The following is a 22,267-nucleotide window of genomic DNA, read 5'->3' on the forward strand; positions in this document are numbered from 1 at the left end:
ATATATATATGTGTATATACATATGCACACACAGGCATATATATATAAATATAACGTGCTTGTATGTGTCTAGCAATTCTAGTGATAGCAGATTACAGTTCAATCTTTGTGGACTGGAAGAGCTGAGGCAGTTTTTTCTGTGAAGGCCCTGCAACAGTGGTTAAGAAAATTGATTTACCTGATACTTTCTTGGCTTTTTAGTATCTTTGCTCTAAACTAAAGTAACTTATTAATTCTGCCTTTGTCAGGCTTGTCTCTCCCAGGACAGAAAATTTTAAAATTTACTGACTAGTGATAAGTGGTGAAAATATACTATCGTGTTTTCACTTTTCTTTTTATAGCAATATATATGTACATATTAAAATTATTTAGCTGAATTTTCACCTATTTTCACCAATGAATTGTTCTGTCATAGCAGAGTAGTGCTTTATTTTTATAATATTCTTGTCTATAAATCCTTGTAAGTGCCTTTATTCTGCCCAAATCCTGAAGTACAGCTTTTGTTGAAAGGGAAAATATCAACTTGCTGTAGAAACAAAAGAAAAAGAAATTGTTGGACTGAAAGAAGCATTAAAAGCATTACAGGTAAACTATTATTTTTCTTGAAATAACTTTTTTCTTGGTATGCAAGTGGTTTTGGTTTAGTTTTTTTCCACTGGTAAGAAAACAGTTGTTTTTAAGAGGGTGTTTCAGGCTTTCTCATTTAATCTTTCTAGTACATGTACACCTCACTTTCTAACACTGAGCTTCTGTTCTGGTCTTCAGCGTCAAGACTACTTCAAGTTAACCTTCCAGCTAAAGGTCTTCTCCTCCAGAAGAACTGCAGACTCAATAAAATCCAAATAGTGTGTGAAATGTGCTTTCTTTTCATTTCCATAGTCTTCCTCTTTCTATTCTTGTCTTCTTACTTCTCTCCTGCCTAGAAGCTTTGATTTTGGATTCCTAAACAGAAAGAAGTATTCATACAGGGCCTGCAACTCACAGTGCTACCTGTGGTTTTTATTATTTTCCTTTGTTTCAGTAGGAGGTTCCTGTATTTGCCACATAATCCACAGCTTTCCAATGCCTCTTTGTCAGTAAAAGTAAAATTGTTGTATAAATGCACAATTTACTTTGGTGCTGGTTGGTGTTCTTTCTGTATTGTGTTTTATATTGTTACATGGTGTTGGAGCGCTTGTGGCCGTGATTCAGTTACTTGAAATAACGGAAGACATAGGGACATACATAGCTAGTATTTAGTTTTCTTTTAAAGACCAAGGCAGATATGCTGAAAATGGATTAAAAGTGCAGAACTCTGAAGGTTTTTGTTCAACACAGAAAAGAATTAGCATTGTAATGCTTTGCCAGATTTCAGGTATTGCCAGGAACTAATTATTTTTCTGCCCAAAACTGAGTGGGATAATAATTAATTCTATTGTAAACAAAATGGTTATAATGGATTATTACCCCTGATCTTGCAACGTGTGGTTCTTAACATTATCTTATGATGGGATGCATTTACTTGGTATCACACTATTTGTTTAATCATTTAGTTAACACTGAAGGTATTTTAGGAGCAAAAGAAATTTATTCCCATGGCAGCCTGTGCAATAGCTGTAAAGGATTTTGTTGCCTTGTTCAAACCTTGGCATAGCACAGATGATGTAGAATATCCCTCCATGGTCTGCTGAACATGATATGTGTGCAGCAAGAGTAATGAAAAAATCCACTGGCCTTTCTTTTGTAAGGTAAAACAGAAATTTCAAAAAAGCACTTAACATTAAATGTTTAATGTTCACAGATCAAACATCTGTGTAACAGTATAGTTCAGATCTAGGAAATTCTGCTGTGACTTGAGGAAGCAGGGGATCACAATGAACCTGGGGATGCAGAAGAACTGTTTGGAAATCAGCCTAAAATAAGAGTGAGGAATTTTTAATTCAGTTCTGTAGTCCTCTCTACCCAGACAGTCAGAATTCTACCTCAAAACGATTGTCCTCTAGGCTTAGTTTTTTCTAGAAATAATATTTTTGTATAAGATTTACACACACTGGGTTCTCTGGCACTTTGGGTTTTTTTCTAGATATTGTCACTGTTTCTTTAAACGTTCTAAGAGATATAGAGACTAAAGCTTTTGCAATCTTAAGTATTACACAAGTCAAATTTCTCTGATGTCAGTGGTGTATGAAAAAGTGTTAACGACTTCAAATATCAGTCTTATTTTACTAAAGCATGCCAGATTGGTACAATGCGGTCTTTATATGCCACCATTCAGAGTATCTACCTAGAATTCTTTTTTCCAACAGGGAACACACTTATATTCCTCTAGAACTTGAGGGAACACTTTCCTTTCTACCTCTGTGTTCCTACCTGTTTATTTCTAAGGGTCTAGTTTACAGACTGTAGTCCTTTTACACATTATTATTACCAGAATTACTGTATTAGATTGGCAATAAATGCAATTAAATCTTATGTATGATAATACTTAAATATGCAGGTTGTCATTGGAAAAAATGTAACTACAGTTTAATTAATAGCTCTCTTTCATTTTACAGATTTCCAAATACACTTTACAAAAGAAACTGAATGAAATGGTAAGAAATTAATAAAAGTAAAAGAAAGAAGGAACAGTTTTTATGAAGAGAGAATGTTTGCTTGGAGTATAACTCAAATATTAACCAACTCTAATTCTTAAATGATGTGTGATAATTATTGCAGATAAACAGAAGAGGTGCTATCAGCTTTGAATCTGAAAAACTTTCAAATACAATGGTTTTAGTTTTTTATAGCTTGATAGCTGCTGTTTATCATGTGTTATTTTCTCTCCCTGAATTAAAATATAATTCGTACATTTGTTCTCTTTATAGATTAAAGATTTTTTTATAGACTGTGATTTGAATAATATATTACCCTTATAGTTACAGGGTCTAGCATATTCCTCTCAAAGAAGTAATAGAGAATTCCAAGCACTTCTTAGGGTTTTTTTTCTTAAGAAGGTCTGATAATGTTTTTCCTCTCACTCTTTTTCTCTCCTCTTCTCAGAATTACTTCTTAACATCAGTTCCCCCAAACAGTTTAGATTTCATCCAGTCCAGCTTACTCCCTTTGACACAGGGAATAAATTTATATAGAGTGACAGCATAGTCGCTCTGAACCCTGTTGTCTGTTTTAGGAAGTGAAAGAGTGAGCTGCAGAAACATTGCTAAGCTTGATTGAATAAATGCTGTGAAAATTCTGCTGCTGCTCAACTGGAAAGAATAAAGATAATATTGTCAGACCATTACAAACTGTGATTTTAATTAAGAAGCTCAAAAAACTAAGGTCCAGTTTAGCTTTAAGTACCATGACATTTGTACTGAAAGTCATCTTCAACGCTACAGTGGTTTTACACAAAATATGGTGAAATTGAATAATGTGCCCTCTGACCTGGGAGATAAGGCTACAAGTTAAAGATCAAAGGCAACATAAAATGTGTTTTGTCTTACTTCACTTTTAACTTATATTTATTCTTAAAATACATCTAATCTAAAAATGTGCTTAAAACATACAAAATTATTGAACTTATATTTAGGTCATTTCACATATTACCTTTATTTCATAACTTGCAAGCACGGTGTTCCACATGAGTGAGACTATTTAAATCACAACACCTTTTCTATAAGCTGGAAATACAACTGTGCTGCTTAAACAAATATCTTCCTTATGTTTATAAACTTCTCCAATAATTGGTTATTTGTATATTTTGAAAACATCAGGGTACTGTGACTTTGATTCAGAGTATGGTTATTAAATGCTCTTGACTGGGGGACAAGATATTAGAAATCCTCTTTTGCATGTAGCACTAAACATAACGTGTAGCTTGGTCATATTTATAGAAGATGCTTTGATATGAAATGATGAAAACAAAAACCCACAAGGTACACAGAAGTGAATTCTTTCCCACAACCTTGAGCAGTAGCGGGCTAATACATATAGTTTTAGACTGGGTCAAATTCTACTAACTTTACTGCTTGAGTAGTTACACTGAAATAAATGGTACATTCTAGAGATCAAAGTAGTAGTAGTAGTAGTCCTTGTAGACTCTCTTAGTCAATTATCGCAAATGGCAAAACTTTTAAAAGTAAAATGGATGAAATTCCAAACGATTCATTTGAGATGCATTTCTATTTCAATTTCAAGTTTGTTAAAGACAGATTAGATCATGCCCTGGCTAGTGTTTTGAAAGTAAGCAGATGTGCTGTTTAGTTTATTCTGGCACCTTAGAAACCCTGCCAGTCAGTAAAGCAGCTTTTGTTTGTGCTAGGGATTGAGCACATCTTATTGATATAGCATTTTTTTCTGGTTTTGTTCCTTTAATTCTGTTTTTTTAGTCTAGCATATGTAATGTTAATATATTGCATATACACCATATTTTAGCATGCTATCCAGTTACGTTTATGTGAAAATTGTGGTGATGATATAATTCTTACAATATCTGCTAGAATTTTGAAATAGTGGAATTTTTTTTGTTTCGTATTGAAAGACTGTATAGAGACAAAGAAATAAAGGATTTATTTTTCTTCCATCTTTCCTTTGTCTCCACAACAACTGGTGATTATTGTGTGCGATGTAGTCACTTTGCACCTCACTGCATATGAATAGTAGCACTCATTCAATCAGGAGGATACAGGATGATTACTACAAAGCTAGTTCTCTGAGAGAATAAGTTTGAGTGTGAGTTCTGTATTGTCTTCTTTTTCTTCCTGCTGAAATTAAGAAATAATTGGAGAAAAATGGCCTTAGTCAGGTATTCGTTTCCTCCTCCATTAATTTCCTGGCAGATGATACAATGTAGAATGCTAGAACTCTGAGTGTAGAATAAAACCTGATATAGAGTAGGAAAAATAACCTGCCAAAGTAAATTTTTCATCTGTTCATGTGTTCTCTTGTTAACTTGCATTGGCTGATCATGGACATGTCTGAGAGAGTGAGTGGTTAGAGGTATTTGTCTTCTGCCGTACCTAAATCTTAACTATATGTCATGGGGCTAAAATATAAAAAGAGAAGGATGAGATTAAGGCTAGTGTTGGCTGGTTTAGAGACGAAATCTTGTGTGCAGCTCAGAAGAGCAAATTTGGAGTGCAAGATCTCTGTGTAGTCAATGGGAGACATCAATGTCTACAAGGTAGTGATTCAGTGCATCAGTATTAATGAGTAAAGTAGATGGGGTGACTAACTCTGTGAATGGCTGGTAATTAGTCTAGTTTCACTTGCTGACTATGTTTATATTGGTAAACTAAATGCTTGCGAGACCATTTAGTGAAGCTGCAGTCAAGTGATATGAAATGGTTTAGGTTCATTAAACTCTACTGCTCTTCAGATGAGGGAAGCTGCATCCAAATAACCCACATTGCTCCCAGCAGACAGTCTCCTGAACTGTGCCCAGGAACTGCTTACATCAGTGCTACTTGGCACAGGCCAAAATGTGTCAGGGATAATTTAACAACAGTATAGGCATTTCCTGAAAGCCTCCCTGCCACTGTTTAGTTTTCTAATACAGATATAGTTGCCAAATGAATGAAAAATGAATTCCTGTAAAATGTTAAATAGATGTAATTTTAAAAGTTGGTTTGTTCTTAATAATATAAGATAGGCATGTTATTTTTATTTCCTTTCCACATATTTTAGGAATTTGCCTGTAATTATATGATGTGGTTTAAAAATACAGTCAGAAGGCATTGATACAGCATAAATTAAAAATAATTATTTTTAAGTAGAAAAATGGTGGGAACTAAAGGAACTATTGTGGAAAATTTTCCTATTTTGAAGATTTACTGTTGGTAACATTTTGCATAATTTTCATGTTAATTTGCCTTAGGTCTCCATGTCTTTACGTCTCCTTTGTTTCTCTGACACTTTCACCTCCCAGTTACCACCTTCTGCTTCATTGTGTAACTCTGACTAGTGACTCCATTTCCAGAATATCTTTGAGATATGAGCAATTCCCTGTTGGTCTTCCTCCGGTCACCTACCTGACCCTGAAGTATTTCTCTGGTCTAGTTCCACGAAGAAATCATTGTGCCTCAACAGACCATATGGCCACAATCAGTTCCACTCCCCATCCCAGCTTATCTTTATTACTGGTGGAGGGCAGGGCAATAATTTCTGTTCTTGCAGTATCAGGCATTAGGAAGGAGAACCAAGATTCTGTGGGTCTTACTCCAACTCCAGGGTCATACCCTCCCTATCCCGCAGTGTCTCCTGGTGTTTCTTGATTGTCCTCTATGGAAGAATGTTTTAAGGCCTTTTCGCTGTGAGCAGAAGAATCACATACTCAGGGAAGGATGTCAGAAGGAAAACCAGGCTGCTTTTATTTTACTGTGCACTAAGCCTGGAGATCATCTTGCCATCAAAAATCATATTTAGGCAAGTGGTAAGCTCTTAATAAAACTTTTGAGGCCTGGGAAACAACAAAACATATTTCTAGTGAGAAGGAGGGACTAACACTGTCTTGCTGAGTTAAGAAAGAAATTGGGAGAACACTAAGAAAAATCCATATAAAAGAAAGTGCAAAAAACCTCAGCTCTTGCCACAAGCTGTTCCAGTTTCATATTAACAATGCCTCCCTCTTCGTTGATCTCTTAGAATAAATACACCTGAATGACTACCAGGGAAAACAAATATAATTCTTCCTTTTTTCTTTGTTTGTTATAAAATCCACATGATAGCTTTAGTTAAGCACAGTTCTTCAACAGTTTACTTATGGCTAGGCAAAAGAGAAACTATAGGAACATTCACAACCTACATTCCTTCATTCCTTGCAGTGATTCTGTAAGCCGTGGTGTTTCTTTACCAGTGCTTCCGTTATGGCTTTCCATTTGCTGTAGTGTGTTTAATTTCATACCTTATAAAACATGAGAAATTTTTATTGTATATCCTGTTTTGCTAGCCTTATGTTGGTCATTGCTTTTGATTACTATCAGCTTTTATTATCCTCTGATGCTTGGACATATATTGCATTTGTTACTGTATGGAAATGGAGCCTTACAGAAGCCAAACAGACGGGGCCAGATTCATCCTTGTGTAACCTGATTTTACATGCAGGAATGAATTTGGCCCAATTCATTGTAATTGCTGTGTTGCTCTACTGTAGATTAGAAATAGATTAGATGTCTAAATAAATGGATATCTTTTCTGAGGAATTCATTTAACCTACTCTCTTCAGAGAAGATTACTTTAAAAACTGGCCAAATAGTACCTACAAAGCTTTTAACAAAAATACAGTATAAAGAGGAACACAAAAAGCTTAGTGTATATGAAGGAAAGAATAACATATAATTTTTTTAAAAAATCAGTGACATGTGTCACTGAATATAGTTTCCTGTGAATATGTATTTTCAGTCACCCCCTCACAAAACAAGAGAGAGAGATTGGTAAAATTCATTAAACTTAAATACATTTTACTTAATTGCTATGTGGGATTCATTATCATAAGATATTACTTAGGCCAAGATGTGAACAGAAGTAAAAATAGTGTTAGATGCTTACAAAAGAAAGTAGTTAGAAAAAAAACCCTACAGATGCATAATCTTAAAACAGAACTTCTTCATCTTTAACATATTACAACTGCTAATTGATACTGAGGAATTAATAACTATTCATGATAAGGTTACTTAAATATTTCTGGGAAGCATGTGGTATTAATCTGCATTAGTTTCACTAATCTAAATCAAAGTCACCACTGCTCTCTAGAAGTGGTTGATGCACTTCTCTTTTTATAGCAAGCATGTTGAAATTCTTTTATTTAGATGTGTCAAATATACAAATTCTCTCCTAATTGTTGTTGCACCATGTCATTTTTAACCATCCCAGAACTGGAATGGATGAGGCTGTCTGGCATCTGTGGAGATGGCTTAGTCTAACCCTACGCTGCTCAAAGCAGGGTCAGTTAGAGCCTGTTACACAGGGCCACGTCCAGTCAGGTTTTTAGTATCTTCAGAGATGGAAACTCCATAGCCTGTTTGTGTAACCTGTTCCGATGTTTAACCACCCATACAGTAATTTTTTTCCCCTCAGGTTTAAGTGAAGTTTACTGTATTTCACTTTGTGTCAGTGGGCACCACTAAGAGGAGTCTGGCTGCATCTTCTGTATTTCCTCCCCTCCACCCAGTATTTATACACATTGATAAGATCCCCCTGAGTCACTTCTTCTCCACGCCGAACAGTGCCAGCTCCCTCAGCCTCTCCTTACATGTCAGCTGCTCAAATCCCTTGATTATCATCGTGGCCCTATACTTTGAACAATGCTGTATTGAAAAAAATCCAATATTTTTGTTTGAGTTTGTATTACAATATAGCTTAAAATTTTTTCCTTGTTAATTAAAACCATGTTATGCCAGGAAGTGTTTAAGACCATAAAAGGAAGACAGTACTTTTACTAGTGGCTTTACAAAGAAGACTGTACACTGTTTGCATAATAGATTGCTTTTGTTGTGTAACACGAAAGAATAAATGCCTATAGGCCTTATTTTCATGATGCATACTCTAGCCCTGTTGCCAAAGTTTAAGATGCTCCTGCTCTTAAATGTCTCCAGCCCTTACTGATCTCTGCCCAGTGCTCCTCTATGAAAATGCTAGGACAACTTGTTGTGGGGGCTGTGATTTAAGCCCTCTAAAATTCTTAAATAGGCCCCATATTTTGTTGCATTACTGCGACTTGAAAGCGTGGTATACTTGGTTTAATACTATAGTAGGGACAAACAAGCAGCTGGCGCAATCAGGTACAAACATATAGCTGCTGAAGCCACTGCACTGTTTGAAACTGTAGCCAAAGACATGAGCAGGTACAGAATAGCTGCTGTGGGGTGGCTACTGCATTAATCTCCATGATCATCCTACATCAAAGGAATGAGGGAATGCAATGCTGTACTGAGTGGTAGGAGGGCAAGTGTAAACCACAGGCAGCTTTAGCATGTTAGGCTATATTTACAATACAATGGCAGATTAAATAACATGTTTAAGACACATAACAAAGGAAAACTTGGAACCAGGATTTGAAAACAGTTAATACAGTTCTGCAGACATTTACATGAAAGTTCTCCTAAATATAAAGGACAGCATATGAAAATATGTTAAAGTGCTTTTTTGATAATCTAACTTCACCTGTGGGTGAAGGTCTTTGGAATGAGGTGCTATCTGGAAATGGGAACTGATCATTAGATGTGAAGTAGACAACTGAGATATTCTGGGAATGATTTTGCATTTATGCTCTTATGATAACATTTGGAGAGTTGACCTATACATGCTAGTTACTATCATTAAGTGGGTGCTTCATTTATGTTTCTAACAGGATCAAAAATTACAGATGCACTTAATAACAAAAGAGGAGCATCATAAGAAGCTGAATGAGGTTGAGAGGTGTTATGCTACTATTGCATGTCAGTTTGGAATTGTAAAAGGCGTTCATGAAAAACTAGAGCACAGTGGTATGTATGTCTTGAACGTACTCCAGCATTTGTTTTTTGCTATGTTTTGACAATGCTGAGTTGGAGACACCTGCCAATTCAGAAAAATAGCAGCTACCATGTGCCTAACATCAAATACACCAGCTGGCAATGACTCTGTCTCAGTAGCTTCCTCAGTGTTTCTGAGACAGTGCCGGGTTAGGCAGCACAGACCCCATGCTTCTTCTGCTCTCTGCTGATACGCTGCTACACTTGTGGGTGTGACCACATGGTAAATTATACTGAGGAATTGGTTTGTGTTCAAAACAATCCAGCAGCAGACCCACTCCTTCCTGGAAAAAAATTTCACTTAATTTGGATCAGATCCCTGTTGCCATTCAGCACAATCAACAAACAGTTGTACCAGCTCAAATGAGGGGGTGAAAGTAAAGGAATTAGCAAAAAATGGGAAATGAATGCTCTTTAAACTAGGTTCAGTGTTGGGAAATGGACAGAAAATATTAATGAAATAATAAAAATTCTATTGTTGTACAGAAATACAAAACCTTAAACCAGTTGAGTAAATAAATAGGGTCGTATGAATAATTTGATGCAGTTATTGTTATATAGATTCTGACTATATGGCTAGTCAAGCTTTATAAATCTGTACCTTATCCCTGTTCATGTCTTGAAACATAACAAAATTATTATTCCATATACTTTTATTTTATATAAATATATAATTTTATGTATAAAATAATAAAGCTGATAAGCTCAAGAAATAAAAATACCTCATTTAAATTTTTTGTACCTATTAATTTGAGAGATAAGTCCTTGTTTCTCATAACAAATGATAAATTTCTATGCAAACATCATAGTGTATGTGTAGAATATGGACTTGTGTATTGTTTTGTGTGCCTGCGGTTTTCATCTATGTAAACACCTACACAACGTGTAAATAAAAATAAGTCTTATTTTTTAAGGGAAGGGAAAGAAGTTCTATAACTCAAAACCAACAAAACTCCAAGCAAACAAAAAACCCCAAAACACCAAAAAACTTCGCAAATACTGAAGCTTATAAGTCTTTTTCCCTGCCTGAAACCAAATAATTTTTCAGATCTAGTTTGAATAAGTTGGTAACATGTTCTACGTGTATTTGTGATATTTCAGCAACTCACATTACTTTTCATATTCAAATTTTTAATAGGTCAATATTTAATATTAAAAACAAATTAAGATAAAACTTTGCTTTGTTTTCCCTTTATTTACATCAGACAGGGCTTTTCTATTATGTCAGATATAGAAAAGTCTTTTTGCAGTTTCATGGAAAAATAACTTTCACTCTTAGTATTTACACTATTTGAATCATATATAAATGCTTTTTGCCATGTTTCTACTTATATTTACCAGTAATTGCAAAATGAACCTGTAGAAAAGATTAAATATGTTACTAACTGCTTCTGTTCAAGAAGGTGATCTGTTCACCAATTTAACTCTAGTGTGTTATTTACTGCAGAGAGAATTCAATCTGCACTGCAGTATGTAAGATGTGCAATAGGCATCTAGGTAACTTGTAAATTGTGAGCAAGAAACTGCAGTCAGTGGAAAAGTCAGGCAGAAAGTATACGAGCCTTTTTTATACAATTTGTTTAAATTTATAAGCTGTTGTTCTTTATCTGCTGTATTAAAACACTATGTAGGGAAACAAGAAAATGAAAATTGATGTGTTATAGTGCTGTGTAGGGGAAATACCGCAACCTGTAATAAATCTAAAACCTATAGCCTACTCGATTTCCCAGTATTAGTATTTTAAAGCTAGAGGGTGAACACATTACTCTTGTTGAAAGATAGGAGAGCGTTTTTACCAATTTTTACCTGCTTGTTTTTGTAGTTTTTTTCTAAGTTATATCAGAAGATATTTGTTACATTCTTGAGTATTTTCATTTGCTAAGCACATATTCTCGTATAAAACTGCAGAATTACTTATTGTATTGTAAGGCTGTTGTCCATCGTTCCCCATGACGCTTACCATCTTTAAGAGAAAAGGAGGGAACTTTCTGGGTGTGATGCACTGTCTAGAGTTCTTGTATTCAAGTGTTGTGCCAGAGCTTTCTGAGAAAATAAAGAAAAAAGATTAGGCATGAATGAAGAGGAACCAGGAAACAGAAAAGGCTGAAGAGAGACCTCAGAGGATCAAAATACTAAGACTGAGTAGAGGTGACTGAAAAAGTACAGGGACCAGTGAATATCTTCAGCTTTTCATTGTGAAACTTCAAGCAATTTCCTAATTATATCTTACCCTGTCTAAGAGAAAATTCCCTTCCCTTTCAAAAGGGACAGAGATTATTCATAGTGTTTTCCTCTCAATTATCCTCTGCTGTTTCCGTCTTCCATGTCCTATATGTATATAAGTCTGTACATTTGTTAACCCAATTATTTGAATGTTCTGTGGTTCATTATGTTCTACGTTCCTCTAAAAATAATCAAACTCATCTGAAAATTACAAGAAAAGCCTTAGTTAAAAAACAAACCTAAGATTAAGAGCTAATGGAGAAGTGATCTGAATAAAGTGATACGAGATGACACTAAAAATTAAATTACAATATTAAAAAAATAGCAAACCAACACACAGAACAGTCTTAATGCATTGTTTGAGGTATAGAACGACTGATACGACCTAATGTGATCCTCCAGTGTAGTATCACACTATACAGAAAAAGTAGTTAAGTCATATTTTCAGTCTTAGTCTCCTTTCCATGAAGGTGTTTAATTATTTTATAAACTATATACATATACATTTCAGTTATAAATCAAATAATCTTTCAAATATGAAAGTATATATTAACATGTTTTAACTTTTTTTTAAAGTACAGGAAGCAATACAGCTCAATAAGAAACTAGCATCAGTGAATAAAAGACAAGAGACTGAAATAAATAATCTGAAGGAAGTAAGTATAATGTGCATTTCTGAATGGATAAGTAGGATTCTCTGGGACTTCTACAAGCTGCTGTAGTACTTACAGAAGCAGTGGACAAGCAGCAGAACTGTTCTTGATTCTATGACTAATAGCTAAATTAGTCTTATGCTCCCTTGTTATGCACAGATACTTCAGATGAATACCAATTAAACTTTGAGCAGCTCTGAATAGTTTCTGTAACTTGGTGATTTTTATTTACCTCTACAGCATACTACTTGTTCCTTGTTAATTATTTGTGACCTCTCCTCTTCCTGTGCTGTGTTGTCATTGCTTCTCCCATCTGATATGGAAAGGTAGCAGTGGTGTTTTCAGTTTAGTCAAAGAGAGGTAGAACATGAAGAGTGGTTGCCATAGAAGAATGCTGGTAGCTTGAATGTAGGATAAAAAGTGTAGCTGAATCTCCATCAGAAATGGGAGAGTTTTGTGACAGGACAACTGAGACATTTGATAATAGTGGTACTATGGACAAAGAATTTGCCTGGCCTTTAAGCTCTTTTCTGCCCTCATCCATTCACAAACTACTGTTTGCCAGGCATGTTTCTGAGTCGCGCTCTTGAACATATGTAACAGTGGGAAGAATAAATTTCTCTTTTGCCTTTGAGCTGTTTCTTAAATGCTGACAGGAGAAGAGCGAAGGGACCCTCTGAAGTCAAAATTGTCCTGTAAACTCAGTATCTTTCTGTCCTGTTCTGGAGAGTTAATTTTCCTCCTAGTAGCTGGTATCGTGCTGTGTTTTGGATTTAGCGTGAGAATAATGTGATAACACAATGGTGTTTTAGTTGTTGCTAAGTGCTGCTTATAGTAAGTCAAGGACTGTTCAGCTTCCCATGCTCTGTTAGCAAGGAGGCGCACAAGAAGCTGGGAGGAAGCATAGCCAGGATGGGTGACCCAAACTGACCAAAGGGATATTCTATACCATATGATGTCATGCTCAGTATATAAGCTGGTGGGATTTGGCCATGGGGTGCGCAGTGATCACTGCTTGGGGACTGGCTGGGCGTTGGTCAGCAGGTGATGAGTGCTTGCACCACTTGTTTTTTCCTGGATTTTGTTCTTCTCCCTCTTTTTTGTTGTTTTCTGTTATAATTGTTGTTGTTGTTATATTATTTAAATTATTAAACTGTTCCTATTTCAACCCACAAGTTTTCTTACTTTTGCTCTTCCAATCCTCTCCCCCATCCCACCAGAGGGGGAGGGTGAGTGAGCAGCTGTGTGGGGACTGACTGGGGTTAAACCACAACACTTTCCATACCACATCTTTTTCGTATCTCCTTATCTTTCTATTCCACTTTTTTTTTCCTCCCTTTGAGTTTGTGAATTTCTTGCAAAACAAAAAGGGATGGGGGAGTAGATAATTTGTAAATGAGGAGAAGGGACTATGACCATTTTATATTTGGGTTAAACTGATCAAAAACTGGATGTTTACCTACTGTGACTTTTGTTTGCCTGAAAAAGGAGATTTGAAGGTACAGAAGTACTTAAAAACTCTTCCTGAATCTAGTGTTGGTTTTTGTTCTTAAGACCATGCAGCCTCCTATTGTTAAGGTTCTTTGCAGTGTGATGCCTCTAGAAGCCTGACTTAAAATTAAATTTTATCTTGAAATAGAGACAGTTTAAGATTTTTTCATTTGTTTCATTCTTAACTTCTCTAGTGCTTTACTTAATTTTTGTATTTATTACATGGAGATATTCTAGCCACAGTAGAGATTAATCATTAATTCAATCTAGATTTATTTAGTTACATACTACACTATAACATGACAAACCTCAGTGTCAAAAAGATCAGGTTTTGAAGTGACTGTTTGATCTCAAAGTTTTCAGAACTTCTACCATCATAAAAAGAGACTGAGAAACACAATAACAGTAAAGCAGAACACTGGAAAAATTCTAAAATTAATTTTTAAAATCACAATTAGGTTTTATGGCATTTAGAAATGTTTATTTAGCTACATAATTCAAATTATAGGTGTTATATATTGTATATATGACCTATATATATTTATCTGAAATATTTGATGGATGGAAGAGCAACAGAAAAATATTGGAAGTTGTCAGTGGTGATAACTTTCCTCTATAGAAAAGCCATATTTGTTAGAATGCTAATAGCATCATAGCCATGAAGGTCTGAGGACAACTTAGTCTTGTGTGCATTGAGTACACTTCTACTGTACAATTCCTTTTTTAAAGGGAATGCAATTTTTATGTGACAAAAAGGAGGACATTCTTCTCAAATGCAGCATATCTTTATTGTAAATATAAGAATTTAGGAGTTCTAGAAATCTTTAAACATCACAGTGAATTAGATTTGTTGCTTTTGGTTAAGGAACCAAGAATAACTCATTACTTTGAATTCTCTGAGGCTAATTTGAGAGGTAGGAAAAGAAATTTGTGAAATCTGTGAGTAACAGAGGTGTGCGAGATAAACAGAGAGTGATTTGTGTACTCCAGTAATCAAATATATTGCTTGATCCATTTTTTTTTAGCCATACTTTTGATTCTTAAGGTCATGGGTGATGAATTTTAAATAAAATACTGTTAGACAAGCAGAAGAAGGGGCTAACTGAAACTTAATCTGGCTTTCTCACTTCACCAGGAAATGCCTTTATGCTGTTTTTTTCTGAATTTCTTATTGGTCATTCAGTATTTGTCCATCCCATTCTGAATGTTGCTGTAAAACTGAACTGGAATTTAATTTCTTAGCCTTTTAATATTCTCATAGTGCTGCAGCACTTTGCTGTGGCAATGCCTTATTTGGCAAAAAGTTGGGGGTTTGTTTATTTGTAAATATAGTTTATTAGTAAAAGTTGCATATAATAGAAAGACACGCCTTTTACCTCAAAATGTAGAATTTCTGTGAAAACAGTTAAAAATTGTCAATATAGTAGAAAAAATACAGCCCATTTTTCAATATTCCCTATTTCAACAATTTGCTTATAAAACATTTCTGGAAGGTTATGTAATGAGACAGTGCGTATCTGAACTATATCTGTAATGGCACTTGTTCTGTTTGTAAAAGGCTGCAGGCTCATCTTTTGGGTCATTCTGTAAGAGACGAGAAAAGAAGTGCTTGGACCCAGTAAGAAGTGCCCTGAGCTAGTTTAGTTTCATTGTGGTTACCTTGTACTTAGCCTAACCATCGCAAAAGTGACCTTAAAGCAGTCAGGTGTTTCCCCTTGTCGGGGAATGTATCTGTTGTAGAGCTGAGGGGACCTACAAGAGATACAAAGCGATGAGAAAACTTTGATGCTTAGAAGAGTTTGGAAGAGGCATTACCAGGCTGTTTTCACTTGCTACATAGCTGAAAGAAGTCCTGAGATCTGCAGCACAAGTTGGGACAACTTATAAAGCTGGTTTTATCTGCCTCAGAGACTTGACTGACCTCTAACAGCTCTGACAACTTGTGGGTTCAAACTTCTTTCCTCTATAGCCTCAGTGCTGGAGTGGGAATGACTACCCTTAGTACCAAAATCTTAATTTGGCTGTCAGCTCTTATCACAGCCATTACTTTGACTCAGACCAGGATGATCTCACACATTTTTTCTTAATGGGAATATGAAGTTAGTGAATGCTATTCAACATTTATGGATAAAAGTAAACTAGGGAAACTATGAAAATGCTTGCATTGAAGTCTGACCAAGAAAAGCAGCAGAATGAAACAAACCTTTAAAAAAGATTTGCTGCTCAAGGCCTGAAAGATTGCAAGAGAGTTGCACTGGTCTAGGAAGAGAGCAAAAAGATATAGTTGTGATTTTGGATACATTTTAAGTTTGTGTAAGGTACCAGCACTGTCTTGGGAAGCAGTTACATCTGCCTGCGCTGGCTGCTTTTCTAGTCACACACCACCACTTCATGCTGGCACATGTATTTGCGTAGTCTTGAGGGAAAGTAGAATGAAATTTTTTTGTGGATCAAAACTACATTTTACCAAAAAAAAGGGAGTAAGTTTTAGCTTAGATCAACTGGCAAAAGGAAAATACATTGAAGGAGTAGAACTGTTTCTTCTGTGACACTCTTGAGTTACACTGGCTTGAAGCGTTTCTGAAATTGTGTCCCCCAGCATTGGCTGCTAGCAACACATCAAAGGAATCAGTTTAAAGCCTTATCATTCTTTCTTAGCATTCCCCCAAAACTGATAAAATTATTTCCAGATTCAATTAATTTATAGGGTTCAGAATATTACAAGTGATCTTATTAATGACAGGAAGCTACTAGAAAAATAAGCAAAAACTCTGGGGGTGAAGATTTTTTACATTTCAGAGTACAAGAAAATATACATCTTTTATGTAAAAAATTATTTTATATTATTTTCACAGCTACATAGCTTGTGCTTTGACTCACCGTGGAAAACTTTTCCATTATCTTTGGTGATCTGGTTTATATTGGTTATTTTTGGGATTGTGTTGGGTTTTGGTGGTTGGTTTTTTTGTGGGTTTGTTTATTTTTTCCCCCCCCTACCTACAGTTCTGTTAGATTAGCAGATCTGGGTTTGGTTCCAGATGGATTATACACATCCACCTGTGATATATAAAGAAAATCCAGTCATCTTTTCTACCTTAAGAACATAACTTACTTAGTACAACTTATTCTTTCCCCATGACAAAATAAGTAGTACAATTTTTCTGCACACAATAAACTGAGTTTTGGAAAATATATAGTCTCAGATCCATAGCAGGCTTTTGCACCTGCTTGTGTATCACACAACCTGTTAGCTGTGTTCTGTATACCATTAATCTAGTTCTCTGTAAGGACCGGCACAGTGCACCTTTTCACTTTTAAAAAGTTAAAACTGCTTGCACCTTCTGCCACTTAAATGTAAGGACGTTCCTTGTGTGTTTCATTCTGGAGCCTTCTAGTAAAAATAGCACAGCTAATATATGTTGTTATTGCAAAAGATGGAAAAAGCCTTCCTAGGTTACAGAATATCACAATCCTTGTCTTTGGGTTCTATAATTGATTGCTGTCTTTGGGTTCTATAATTGATTCTGCACTTACACTTAGTACTTACTGAATCATTTTAGATTTATTTATGGCTAAAAGAAATGAGACATAAAGCCTCTAGCAAAAAAAAAAAAGATTTATTTAAAAGTAGTACCTATCCTTGTATTTTCTGTAAAACCTTGTATTTGTGAATTTCAGCTACAAGGTAATCTTCCCTTTTTCTTTTGTACTGTTATATGATTTTGTCCAGAACAGTTAAACCATTGGTCTGTGATAAGACGGAATTCCACTTTTGTGAAGAAAAGTTAAACAGATCAAACTTAGTTGTTAGATAAAACTATTACCATTCTGAATGCTTGGTTCACCACTATGGCATCACGAAGAATTCTTGATACTATCTGTGAACAGCATTCATAACCTCTGCTATTTGTCTGAGTAAACGTCAGAGCGCTCAAGGAGAGAGCGATATTAAACAGACTACCTTGTACGAGAATGGGAGGGGTGGGGGAGAACAGGGCACGATATTTATGACTCCAGGAACTATAAGTTGTAATTTAATGAGATCAAAGCATTTGCTGTTTATTTCCTGCGCTAGGAGCTTGGAATAAACTGGTTAGAAACAAGATACCAAAAAAAGAGAGCAGCGTATTTAAAAGATTATAAAGACTATGAAATCAAAGGCATATTTTAAATGGAAAATCATGTTGTAGAAGGCTCTAATATAAAATTAATTTAGCATTCTCCTGAGATTAAGTAATTAATGTTTCAGGAAAAGCAAAGATCCTCCAAATTTATAGCCAGTTCCTGTTTTTACCAGATAGTCACTCTTCTTCCTTTTTTTCCTCCTGATTCCCAGGAACATACACAATAGTTATAATAGGTACTTTATTCCTATTGTATATCTCAGTGTAGGAGGTTTTACCAATACTAACTCAATGTCCACTTTTAATATACTTCTTGGAAGAGAAAATAACAAAATGCTTAAGTATCATAACTACTTCAAGTGGAGTAACATTAGCACAATAATGTTTTACCTCTGAAAATAAACTTTTCGCCATGTGTGTCAAGTTTAAAGTTTACCAAGTAGTCTTACAAATTTCAGTTCCTCTAATTTATTCTGTTGTTTCCATACATTATTTAAAAGAAGGGCATGACTTAGGATAGTTTAAAAGATTTGTCTTTGTTTTGAATTGCAATGCCTATACTGGATGAACTATTTATATGTGTTTCCTGTGTTAAGGAACTGAAGAAAGCAACTACAGACTTGATAAGGTCCAAGGTCACATCTCAGTACAGGGTGGGAGAAGAAAACATCAATCTTGCAGCAAAGGAAAAACAGTTTGAAGAACTGCAACAAAAAATCAGAATGGTATTTTGGAATTTAAACAGATTAAATTTTTGGTGGATATTTTCTGTTCGTTCAGCAAACATCATGGCAATGATCTCTCTGATGTGTACAGATTAGTGATTCCTTTCTACTAACTGCAGATGCAATATAACAAAACTATTTCCAGAATGACCCTTCCTAGGGTAGTAAATATGCTATGAATATAAGTATAATTTTATAGTTAAAAAGCATATAGTTAAGAAGACATTTCAAAATGATTAAGTTTCTTTAAATAGCCTCATGATGATTCATGATGTCATGTTAACACAATATTACTAAAGAAAAATAGACAGTAATATTAAATGCGTTTTACTGTTCTTCATGTTCTTTTTAAGGAGACAGCAGTCAGTAAAAAAGTTCAAGAAGAAAACACTCACATTAAAGAAGAAAAGCTGGTGAGTTGTTAATACAACTTTGCTATTTAAAAATCACTTAAGAATATATGTGCTGTATTTTATATTTGAAGTTCTTAAATTATTTTACTAAGCTATCAAAACTAATTTAATTCACTTGTTTACTCTTCCAAAATATTTTAACACTAACATAAATGGGATCTTACTCCTCAGTTTTCAGAAAGTGTATTAGCAAAACAAAGTACATTGTTTGACACTTTATTCCAAGTCTTAACTTTTGTCTTTGAATTCAGATGGGAGAAATTTGGTATATCCAAGAAATGGTTGTTTACATACCGGTTCAGTACAAGTAAGCAATAAGTTTTGCATAATATGCTTGCTGTTCTGCTTCCTCGTTGCCAAGAGTTTACTGTAATACTGCTGGTATTGAAACCAGGTAAAATTGGAATCAATCATATACAAAGGAAATGGTGTACCATTCACACAGAGCATATATATTTAGGATATTCAGCTACAAATTTCCATAGCTGAACAGAGTTAAGTCTGTCTTCTATTGCAAACTCAGGTATGTTCCAGAATTTTCATTCTGAAGTTCATTAAGCCAAACATGTCAGAGAAGTGTATCACTCGTGTTCTCAGGGAGGGGCAAAAGCAGTAACTTGCTTGTATATGCACTGAACTCTCAAAGAAGGCTAATCCAGTGGTACTCTTCTAGTCCATAAAAGCCTGTTTCCATTTTGAGTTTGCTTTTTAAAAACACTTGCCAATAAACACAGGGAAATTATGAGACACATGCTCAGGCCTCCTTACTCCCACAGCCCTGAATGCACTAAGAGCATGAAGTTGTTTGTAGTATAATTCATATGCATATTTGATATGTGTTTTCTAAGGAGGATGCTGTTTTGTTTCTCTATTTTGTTCTCTGTGAATTGCTAAGGTTTGGTTGATTGGTTGGTTTTAACATATGGGGGACTTTGGTATAAATCTGGGGAGGACTCTAATATAGAGATGAACTTCCTGTTTTCTCCAAGAAGTTGGGTTAGAAGACATGGATTTCTGTATTACAGAGTGCTACAAATTCACCATCTGAATTAACTGAAGATGTTGGCTGCAGTGGTTCTTGGACTTAGGCTGAATATATTATCTAAATTATAGCTGATTTACACTGAACTGGGTGCAGAGAAGCAATCTGGCCTAGTTGAGTGAACACTGTACTAGATTTAAAAGACATGGTCAACTCTGCTACTGACCTGTCAGATGACACTGGGCAAGCCATTCCACATCCCTGTGGTTCAGTTTTCTAGATGTAAAATTGCACTAAAGATAAATTAAGCTTCAGTGCAAAAATATTATCTCTGCATAAGAGTATACATGCATGAAAAGGAATGAGAGTATACCCAAAATAATTATTTTATTTTTAGTAGATAGCTGTATCTGTGTATACAATGGAACCCAAAATAGATAAATTTGAAAGCTCTTTACAAGTATATGAGAGTGCTTTGTTTTGATAATACATTCCTCTCTCAATATATCTTGAAGGAACTGAGCACATTTAAGACTGTCTTCTGCCTGACACTCACGGTTTTTTCCTTTGCGGGTCTTTTAGTAACTGCTCTTCTGGTCTTTATGGAGTAGAGATTGGCTTGGCTAGACCATTCCTCTGTCTCTGAATCTTTGGAAATTAGTTTTGTAGTGTTTAGTCTGACTCCATTCCATCCATGTTTTCAGCTAACTGCAACAAGCTTAATGGCAGCACCCATGGGTTTGTAAATCTAAACCACCTCAATCAACTCATTTTGGGCAGCTCTTTTTTTTTTTTTCAGAACTTACTCTTTTGAAGTAACAATAATGTCTTGATGACAGCACCACAAAAATTCAGATAGTGACAGCAAAATCTGATGTACTTGCACCATATGATGCAAAGCTAATGTGTGGTAGTTCACATCTATTAGGATTTAATTCAGGAGATACAGAATAATGTCACACAAGGGTGATCCATTCATGGAAGTGATTAGTTGCCTGTCACGTAATTTTTCTGGGATTTTCCATATTTGCCAGAAAATGGTACCATAAAATTATTCTGTTAGATTAATTGAACTCATAGTGGGATTCAATAATATCTTTTTGTTTTAATTAATTTGATTTAATTAATGATTTAATATCAATTTGGATTTGATATTTTAGTCAGATTTGCACTGAAGTATGTTTGATGTATCAATGGATTGTTCATTTTAAGAAAATTCTCTGAAAAATAATAAGTTATAATAATGTTATCTCTCCAAAGCAAAAGGCCAGAAAAACCTGGATTTTTCTGATTTCTTCCTACAAGCCCTTCCCCAATGTTGACATTGGAGATTTTTTTTATACATGATTTTGTAAACACCGGCAAAATAAAAAATAAATAAGTAAATCTAAAAGACTCAAATTATCTAATGTTTAGACTTCAGAAGCAAAATCTTATTCAATATATCCTAATTTGTTTGTATTACTAAGGAAGTTCTCAGCTCTCTACAATGTGTGCAGGAGCTGCTTCAGCGAATAACCCAAACGAATGTTAGAATGGAAAGTGAATTAAATGCACTGAAAGAAGAATATCAGGTCAGATTTTTCTTGATTAGACAAGCTGCTACTATCTGTTATGTATTTTTTAAGTCCAGGACTGTTAAAGACATCTGTATGCTTTTCAGAACTTTTGACCTCAATTCCATTGCTCCCTCAGCTCCTTAACTGTCAGCATGAACCTTGAAGTGCAGTCTATGGTTTCCCTTTTCTAGTTCTCCCCCTGAAGTAAATCATGGTTGCCATTCTTATCAGCCATTTCTGGAGGGTAAAACACGAACACATTGGGGGTTGCTTTCAAGTATTTTGAAATAAAATTATTTTATTACATTTGTTTCTGATAATTTTCATGTAGGTATAAATTTCTTTTCTGGAAAATACTTCACATTTCAGATCTTCATAGGCACACCTTGTCCCCAGTTTCATGAGCTCAGAGGGCCTAAGAAAGAGCATATCCATAGCCATTTCTTGCTATGTTCTGGTGTTATATTTATGCTAGGTGTGGTAAGTAGTCCAGCTGGAGTGTGGAGTTGCAGCATTCCTTAGTTCCTCTTTGAGCATGTGAAAGTGTCTTAGAACAGTGTTGATTCTAAATTACACTAGCAGTCAGATTGGCCCACAGTGTACTGAAGATTAAGGTCATATTTGTAC

At 35.1% G+C, this 22,267-nt stretch overlaps 1 protein-coding gene across 1 annotated transcript in view; it reads left to right on the plus strand.

Moving 5' to 3' along the window:
• The window catches only part of CCDC73 (coiled-coil domain containing 73), a 103,749-nt gene that overhangs the window by 61,612 nt on the left and 19,870 nt on the right, over positions 1-22,267 (plus strand). The window contains exons 6-12 of the mRNA XM_075094905.1: positions 511-585; positions 2,535-2,573; positions 9,308-9,443; positions 12,270-12,349; positions 18,558-18,686; positions 19,040-19,099; positions 21,551-21,655. Of these exons, the coding sequence (XP_074951006.1) occupies positions 511-585; positions 2,535-2,573; positions 9,308-9,443; positions 12,270-12,349; positions 18,558-18,686; positions 19,040-19,099; positions 21,551-21,655 (624 nt within the window). The remainder of the gene's footprint in view (positions 1-510; positions 586-2,534; positions 2,574-9,307; positions 9,444-12,269; positions 12,350-18,557; positions 18,687-19,039; positions 19,100-21,550; positions 21,656-22,267) is intronic.

The sequence above is a fragment of the Phalacrocorax aristotelis genome, chromosome 5 (assembly GCF_949628215.1).
Source record: "Phalacrocorax aristotelis chromosome 5, bGulAri2.1, whole genome shotgun sequence".
Classification (NCBI taxonomy): Eukaryota; Metazoa; Chordata; class Aves; order Suliformes; family Phalacrocoracidae; genus Phalacrocorax; species Phalacrocorax aristotelis.